The 9,663-nt window shown below is 41.0% G+C and overlaps 1 protein-coding gene across 1 annotated transcript in view; it reads right to left on the bottom strand.

Annotated features, from left to right (window-relative positions):
- Positions 1–4,731: 4,731 nt before the first annotated feature.
- The window catches only part of pskh1 (protein serine kinase H1), a 9,123-nt gene continuing 4,191 nt past the window's right edge, over positions 4,732–9,663 (bottom strand). Inside the window, exons 3-4 of the mRNA XM_061969874.2 lie at positions 8,839–9,663; positions 4,732–5,778 (exon numbers count right to left, since the gene is read on the bottom strand). The exon at positions 8,839–9,663 is cut by the window's right edge and continues 93 nt beyond it. Of these exons, the coding sequence (XP_061825858.1) occupies positions 5,461–5,778; positions 8,839–9,663 (1,143 nt within the window). The 3' untranslated portion in view covers positions 4,732–5,460. The remainder of the gene's footprint in view (positions 5,779–8,838) is intronic.

The raw sequence follows: 9,663 nt of genomic DNA, 5'->3' as shown, positions 1-9,663 counted from the left end.
CGGTTGCCAGGTTTGTGTACATAGTACTCCTAAAACTCATTTCGTTATATACGACTTATATCTTCCAAACAATACCACACGAGTGGATATATCGTCTTTCTTAATTATAATAAAATGTTTATCAGATATTATTGTGCATTTTTTTACTCGAGGATATTCGGTACATTCACTACAGTATGGAGCGTGCGTATCGTATAATAGCGTACTTTGTCACATTTGGCAACCCAAAGAACTCGAGCAGCAGCCATGTTGAATGTTTCCATTAGTGGGCGCTGTTTCACATAATGTCTATGTGGGGGTGACAAATTGCTATGGAGATCCATATTTATGCACGATACACTATATTGCCAAAAGTATTTGGCCACCTGCCTTGACTCACATATGGACTTGAAGTGCCATCCCATTCCTAACCCATAGGGTTCAATATGATGTGGGTTCACCTTTTACAGCTATTACAGTTTCAACTCTTCTGGGAAGGCTGTCCACAAGGTTGTGGAGTGTGTTTGTAGGAATTTTCCACCATTCTCCCAAAAGCACACACTGATGTTGGTTTGAGAAGGCCTGGCTCTCAGTCTCCGTTCTAATTCATCCCAAAGGTGTTCTATCGGGCTCAGGTCAGGACTCTGTGCAGGCAAGTCAAGTTCATCCACACCAGACTCTGCCATCCATGTCGTTAAGGACCTTGATTTGTGCACTGGTGCACAGTCATGTTGGAAGAGGAAGGGGCCCGCTCCAGACTGTTCCCACAAGGTTGGGAGCATGGAAATGTCCAAAATGTTTTGGTATGCTGGAGCATTCAAAGTTCCTTTCACTGGAACTAAGGGGCTAAGCCCAACTCCTGAAAAACAACCCCGCACCATAATTCCTCCTCCACCAAATTTTACACTCGGCACAATGCAGTCCGAAATGTACCGTTCTCCTGGCAACCTCCAAATCCAGACTCGTCCATCAGATTGCCAGATGGAAAAGCGAGATTCATCACTCCAGGGAACGCGTCTCCACTGCTTTAGAGTCCAGTGGCGACGTGCTTTACACCACTGCATCCGACGCTTTGCATTAGACTTGGTGATGTATGCCTTTGATGCAGCTGCTCGGCCATGGAAACCCATTCCATGAAGCTCTCTGCGTGCTGTACGTGGGTTAATTGGATGGTCACATGAAGTTTGGAGCTCTGTAGCAACTGACTGTGCAGAAAGTCTTTGCACTAAGCGCTTCAGCATCCGCTGACCCCTCTCTGTCAGTTTACGTGGCCTACCACTTGGTAGCTGAGTTGCTGTTGTTCCCCAACTCTTCACTTTTCTTATAATAAAGCCGACAGTTGACTTTGGAATATTTAGGAGCGAGGACAATTCACGACTGGATTTGTTGCACAGGTGGCATCTGATGACAGTTCCACACTGGAAATCACTGAGAGAGGCCCATTCTTTCACAAATGTTTGAAGAAATAGTCTCCATGCCTAAGTGCTTGATTTTATAAACCTGTGACTGGGCCAAGTGATTAGGACACCTGATTCTCATCATTTGGATGGCTGGCCAAATGCTTTTGGCAATATAGTGTATGTTGTGATGAGGGACAAGCGGTACAAAATGGATGGATGTTGTGATGATGTACCATATGACATAATTAAGGGTAGTGTAAACTCATTAGGAAACTATTATGTAGTCAACAAATTAATACAAACTATAAATACAGTAGTCATCTAAACTACTATGAACAGTCACAAACAATGATCTATCTCTAAGAATATTAAGAACATCCAAAATATATGTCAGGTTTTCGTTTTTATTGGCACAGAACACAGTAAAACACATGGTTTCAGACAAATAAGAAAACTAATGGTAGAAGAATCGACATGTTTATACAAAATATCAAAAATTAATTGCTTTTGGGTAACTGCTGTTTACTTCATTTTGGGCATCGTCATTTACATATAATCGCAGGTAAATAAAAACAGAAAGAAAGCGCTGCCGTGTTGACATGCTGCAAAACAAAAAGGAATTGATTTGGTTAGTCATAACAGCATATATAGAGTACTCAATGATGGGGCTACATAACGCAACACTTCAAATGGTTTGCTGTATTCTAGAACTCATTCTCAAACATTAAGTAATATTAAAAGGCACATTTCCTTTGGGGGAATGAAACCAGGCAATGTCCAATACTATTTAACAAGTGCTTATGAGTGCGGGGATCATCTGTAGCCTCAGTTTTTCATATGCAACCAATTTATTTTCAACGGTAGGAAAAAAAAAATGTTTATGAGGCAAATACAAATAGCAACAGAATCAGAATTTTAGCAACATTTTCATAGAAACACTGAGGTCAGCTAAAATGGCTCAGTTAAGTTTCCAGTATTTGTTCAAAAGTTCACAACAACCTTTGCATGTCTTGGTACATCACAGCAACATTCTTACTGAAAGTATTGGGGGAACTAATAAAGTTGTTTTTTTAGGGGGGAAATGAACATTAACACATGACCTGAATTAACAAAATCTGATTGTTAATTTTTTTTATAATATAATAAAACAATAAAAAAAAGTGCTTTGCCAAATTACTGTACACAGAATATTTTAATCTGTGAAAGTGTTAGACCTCACTGGAAATATCCTATGTGTGTGTGTGTGTATATATATATATACATATATATACACACATAGACACACAAAAGTCAAACAGTTTATGGATGATGAGAACTATAAAAAAAATGGGGACTCTAATGGGTTCAAATCGAAAGTGTCGAGGATTTGAATATGACTCTTTTTCATACAGCTTTTTTTGCCCCCAATATAAGTGCAAATAAGACCTGCTCAGTGGCCTTGTGGTTAGAGTGTCCGCCCTGAGACTGGAAGGTCGTGAATTCAAACCCCAGCCAAGTCATACCAAAGATTATACAAATGGGACCCATTGCCTCCCTGCTTGGCACTCAGCATCAAGGTTTGGAATTGGGGGTTAAATCACCAAATGATTCCTGAGCGCTGTTCACTGCTCCTCTCACCTCCCAGGGGGTGGAACATGGGGATAGGTCAAATCCAGAGGATAATTTCCCCACACCTAGTGTGTGTGTGACTATTGTTGGGACTTTAACTTTAAATAAAGACAAATGTATTATTCTCACCTCAAAATAAACTTACATATAAAGGCTGCATAGTTGTATACTGCGTGTAACGTTAAAGTCAAGAGTGGCATTTATCCATTTATTAATTAAACTGCTTATTGTCTTCTGGGTGGGCTTGAGCCTATCCCAGTTGACTTTGGGCAAGACGTAGGCTACACACTGAGGGGAACAGACAGACAACCATTTGCACTCAATTTAATACTTATGGGCAATTTAATCAACCAGTGTCCAGAGTAAAAGCACTCCGAGGTGATTAATGCACAGAACCAATCTCTGACGTGGATGTGCCACTATGGTGTTGGAAATGTAGTATCCAGCTCAAAACTTCTTCCGAATCAGAAACAGACTGGACTTGTAGATTATATTGCACTTGCTATGGATAGATCCTTCAGGAAGTGTGATGTGTTCATTCTTCCTAACTGGTCCATTATGACCTTGTGAAATGTATCCAGATTTGGATTAAGAATAAGAACTTTATTAAAAGTTAAAAACCGGCATATCAATTTTAAAACCCTTGTTAATTACTGGGCAACAATGAATTAATACACGTTTACATTCAAAAGAAATAGGATTCAAAGTCAGTCCAGCCGTATGTAGTTGATTTCCAGCGGGCTTTGTTTCGCTACAACTAATCAGGATTTAATTACAAGGTTTGTCTTTCTTGCTTTTAAAACAAGATGGTCTAAACAGCAGGTGCTTAAATGGACACGTATCCCAAGAAGCCAAATAAATCACAGTGCTCAAAGCAGCAATATTGAAATCTACTTTACAATAAAATGCACTAGGAGCAGAGCTGTGTGTCGTATGTCAACTGAACTGATCCACCAAAGATTCACAATCTTATGGCAGCTTGAAAAACACTATATGGCAAGACGATGCAAGCTTTGACTTAAGACAAAACATGACCTCATTTTGGCCGTTGGAGGTTGCTGCATCAGCTACACTCTTAAGACGCTTAGTACAATAATTCACAGCAATTGTCATCAATCAAGAGTTTGAGAGGGATTGCCCTGCTCTTAAGTAACTTCAGTACCCAGAACTCTGTTCAACAGATCCTCGTTGATGGTCATTATCCAGTGACCAACTGAATGAAGACTGTCCACATTAATAAATAAATACATGTCAAAACAGGGACTCGGGGGGATTGGGAGTGCTCCTCCCTGTGAGAGAGAAGGATGCATCAATGGAGAGATGACCTTGTGGTAAAACACTTAGGACCTGATTTACTAAGATCTTGATATCACACGCTAAAACAGCATGTGAAATCTATAAAATTGTGTGTACTATTAGTCGGCGCGTTGTGTGTGATCTAACACTCCGCGTACAATCCAAAATTGATGTAGACCGCCTTATTTAGATGACTATTTTGCGTGTACTAAATTTACAGGGCATCACCACGGAGCCTCGCGATCATTCCACATACATTTTATCATGCTCCAACCTGTAGCGTAGGCTATGTTTTCAAACATGCAGGAGGCAACTACCACTTTAGATGGGCATTTTAGACACAGTCCAAAGTGTATCTACAACAGAAGCCACTTTTTTTCAGCGCTGAAGGTACGCTCATGAGAGAGAGGCTGCATACTTCAAGAAGTTTTTCTATACAGGAGATATGTTAATAATGTGTATTATAAACGAAAAATCGAACGGCATTCAAAAAAACGCCAGCAGACACCAAAACGCATCAACTGAATTTGTTTTTTAATTAGCCCCATAGGTACCCCAGCATTCAGCTATAAAAATATAAAAGGATGTTGCTGAATAGACAATATGTTAAGATATTTGATTTCTGACAGACCATGCCAATATGTTGAAACACACGTATGACGGAGCATTCTCTGTCAGTCATACGTCTTTGCAGCGCAAGCACATACTTTCAGACGTGCTAAATAAAACGCTAAATAGTGTTCGCACAATGGTGTGCACTGTATAATATATTTGCATCATCTTCTCCCACATTGTGGGTGTTTGGATGAACAGCATATATGTTGCATAATAATAAACACAGACGTAAAATGGATTGCACGCCTCATTCTGCTCACTTAACAGACGCAATCCACTTTGCACACGTTTAGTAGATCTGCTTTGCGTGTGGTATCAGGTTTGCAAGTGTTTTAGTACACGCAAACGTTTAGTAAATCAGGCCCTTAGTGTCTGTTTCCATTAAAGAACAAAAAGGGTATGCAAGTTTGTCTTTAAAAGTTCAGGAATTATTTTTGATTTATTCTCACTGGAAGCAAGGAGTCCATACGTTGTTGGTTGTCAAGACTTTGACACATCAGGTTGCTTTCTGAGTTTAGTCTTGTGGGTCAGGAAGCTCATTGATGTTATGCCGAGTTCTGTTTCAGCCGTTGTACTGCTGCTGATAACGTCGGTTCAGCTCGCGCAGCTCCTTTTCTCGAACGCGTCGAGCTTTGTTGGATTTGGTCGAGCGACTAGAGCGTGTGGACTGAGCCGACTTGGTGCTGTGGCAGCGAGATGACGCCCGCTTCAGCAGGTTCTGAGATATACAGCGTTGTAGGTTCTTCATGGAAGAGGCAGCGGCCATGCTGATGATCCAGGGGTGCTTGAGAGCCTGGCCGGCTGTCAGCCGCTCACTCGGATCTACTGTTAGAATTCGCTCCACAAAGTCTTTGGCAAGATTGGACACGCTTGGCCATGGCTGGGGAAATGAACACAAATGTGGCATAAGTATGCAATCAAACTTAATTGAAAAGGTGCTAAATTTAACTGTCAATATAATTGCAACACATAAAAAAATATAATATCAAGCAAAGGTGTTCATTGTACACCCACTGTAAGTTTGCCTCGGTTCTTCATTATTCAAATAGTCTGATAATAATATAGCATTACATACAGTACAGTGAAATCTTGATTTATATTAACCCCTTATTCTACTTTTAAATTAACAAACAACAGACCAAACAGCACAGCAATCAATCTGCGGCACTTATTTGGTCAGCAGAGCAGAGCAATGCTGTCATTAGCTACCGTGCTAAGTGATACTTTGTGTACCTTTTTTTTATTTATATTATCTCTTTTAAACATTTTTCTAGTTTTGTTAGCTTAATATGAGTCCAAAAAAGCAACGGACAAGCGATGTGTGGTTTTAGGACGTATCCACAGTATTGTCGACACTGCCTTCCTCCAACCTTACATTGCACACAAAGAAGATTAACCAACGGGATAACGTGTTTATCTTGTATTCCTAATCATTGTAGCACCCTGGCTGTTTAAAAGTAAAGGAGTTTTGTGATTTCAAACTGTGAGTGCACCACAGTGCTTGTGATAGTGTGTGTGTGTGTCAGCAAGGAAGAGACATAGGAGGAAGACAGTTAAGGGAGTTGTTTAGTTTTTTTCAATATTGATTCATCACTCCCTTGTTTTGTTTAATATTCAGTACTGAAAAGCGCTGTATATTGTGTTCAAAGTGTGCTAACTTTTGTTAAAATATGGACTTTTGTCGAGACTGGAACCCATTTTAAATTTTTACATGATTCTTATGTTCAAGAACTGGTTTTATAGTATATCATATAATCTATTAATTATTTTACAAGCAATGTTGTGACACTCTTAAACAGGGCAATACTGCCATCTACTGTACATGCATATGTGACAATAACATCTAGGGCTTTTAGAGAGTGCAGTGCACAACTGCGCACACAACAAGGAGACGAAGCAGAATGCATCATCAGAGAGGGTGTTCAGCATGGTTAGAAAAATAATGACAAGAGAATAGAACAAGGATGGACAATTCAACGGTTAACTCAACAATGAGTAGATGAGTGTTGTGTGTGTATATGTGTAAATAAATGAACACTGAAATTCAAGTATTTCTCATATATATATATATACCGTATTTTCCGCACTATAAGGCGCACCTAAAAACCACAATTTTTCTCAAAAGCTGACAGTGCGCCTAATAACCCGGTGCGCTTTATTACGATTCATTTTCATAAAGTTTCGGTCTCGCAACTTCGGTAAACAGCCGCCATCTTTTTTCCCGGTAGAACAGGAAGCGCTTCTTCTTCTACGCAAGCAACCGCCAAGGAAAGCACCCGCCCCCATAGAACAGGAAGCGCTTCACCCGCCCCCATAGAACAGGAAGCGCTTCACCCGCCCCCGGAAGAAGAAGAAAAAACGCGCGGATATCACCGTACGTTTCATTTCCTGTTTACATCTGTAAAGACCACAAAATGGCTCCTACTAAACGATCCGGTTCATAAAAAGACGCAATCTCTCCATCCGCACACGGATTACTACCGTATTTCACAGCAACTGAACCGCACTGTGGAACGGGAGCACGTACGGTGAATATTCGCTCCACAGGGAATGAGAAGTCATCCTTCACTGTGGTTCTAGCTTGCCATGCTAACTTCCACTCATGGTGATATTCAAAAGGAAGACCTTGCCAAAAGAGACCTTTCCAGCCGGCGTCATCATAAAAGCTAACTCGAAGGGATGGATGGATGAAGAAAAGATGAGCGAGTGGTTAAGGGAAGTTTACGCGAAGAGGCCGGGTGGCTTTTTTCACACAGCTCCGAAGGCGAACACACCTTCACTAAGACGGGCAGACAGCCTCGGACGACATACGCCAACATTTGCCAGTGGATCGTAAATGCTTGGGCAGATATTTCGGTCACAACTGTGGTCCGAGCTTTCCGGAAGGCAGGATTCACAGAACAACAGCGACACTGACTCCCGATGACTTCTACGAGACGGAACCGGCCATTTTGGATCCCACGCTTGCGCAACTTTTCAATTCGGACACCGAAGACGAAGAATTCGAAGGATTTACGAATGAAGAATAACTTCAGAAGGTGAGCGCTATGTTTATTTTGTGTGTTGTGACATTAACGTTCGAGCAACATTATGTTACTATTGCTCTACACCATTTTGAATTTTACTATGTTTGTGATTGCACATTTGCGTACATTTTGGGACAGAGTTGTTAGAACGCTGGTTTTCAATATATTATTAAAGTTTGACTGAACTATCTGACTGTTTTTTTGACATTCACTTTAGCGCAGCGTTTTTTTGACATTCACTTTAGCGCAGCGTAGGCGCGGCTTTTAGTCCGGGGCGGCTTATTGGTGGACAAAATTATGAAATATGTAATTCATAGAAGGTGCGGCTAATAATCCGGTGCGCCTTATAGTGCGGAAAATACGGTATATATATATATATATATATATATATATATATAGCTAAAATTCACTGAAAGTCAAGTATTTCTTATAAATATATATGTATACATATATATATATATATATATATATATATATATATATATATATATAATAAAATAAATATATATATACATATATATATATATATATATATATATATATAGCTAGAATTAACTGAACGTCAAGTATATCTTATATATATATATATATATATATATATATATATATATATATATGAAATACATGACTTGGTGAATTCTAGCTGTAAATATACTCCTCCCCTCTTAACCACGCTCCCCGCAACCCCCCACCTCCCGAAATCGGAGGTCTCAAGGTTGGCAAGTATGGCAATAGTGCAGCAGAGTTTCAAGTAAATTTAGTAAGTAGACCATGTTCATAATTGAAACAATTGGAGATATATGCTGTTCACTGAACATGATAGCATTAATTTCTACTTTGAGCAATTGTGCAGCCAATTTTTTTGGCAAATGTAAATGTGTTATGTAAATGTGTGTCAGCAAGTCATTCCTCACCTCTCCAGAAAAGCTGTACTTCCCCTTGAGGATCTGCCGGTAGAGCCTCATGCGGTTGTCATCCTCAAATGGCATGGTTCCGCTCAGCAGGATGTATGAGATCACCCCCAATGCCCACATGTCCACGGCATTCGTGTATGGTTTTCTCACTAGAATCTCTGGGGCAATGTACTCAGGCGTGCCGCATGTGGTCTTCATCAGACATTCGTCTCCCTTCTTCCTGCTGCTGGCCAAACCAAAGTCGGTGATGATGATCTTGGAGTCTGCTCCCGGGTGGTAGTACAGCAGGTTCTCCGGCTTCAGGTCACGGTGCGTGATCCCCAAAGTGTGAAGATACTTGACGCCGTCCAGCACCATCTGCAGCACGCGAGTGGCGTCTCGCTCTGTGAAGGAGCCACGAGCAATGATGCGGTCAAAGAGCTCTCCTCCAGTAGCCAGCTCCATCACCATGTAAACACGCTCAGCAGTCTCAAAGACCTCCATCAGCTGGATTATATTGGTGTGGCGAACCCGTCGAAGAACGCACAGCTCTGACTCACAGACCTCCCGACCCTCTCTGTACCGTGTCTCGATCATCTTTATGGCATATGGCTGCCGAGTGCTCTTGTGTTCAACGCGGACCACGCGGCTAAAACTCCCTCGACCTATCAGAGCTTTGATGTCATACTTGGCGGTGACCCTTGGGTCAAATTTGGCTCGATATTTTGCCACTTTTTTCCTTTGAGGGTCTGACACCTCAGATGGGTTTTTAGGTTGCTGGGTGGAGGCAACAGGAGTGGCAGCTTGTGCCTGAGTAAGCAATGGTGAGGCGGAGCCGGCCTTGTC

The sequence above is a fragment of the Nerophis lumbriciformis genome, linkage group LG10, assembly GCF_033978685.3.
Source record: "Nerophis lumbriciformis linkage group LG10, RoL_Nlum_v2.1, whole genome shotgun sequence".
NCBI classification, from domain to species: domain Eukaryota; kingdom Metazoa; phylum Chordata; class Actinopteri; order Syngnathiformes; family Syngnathidae; genus Nerophis; species Nerophis lumbriciformis.
This window is presented reverse-complemented; position numbering and strand designations above follow the sequence as displayed.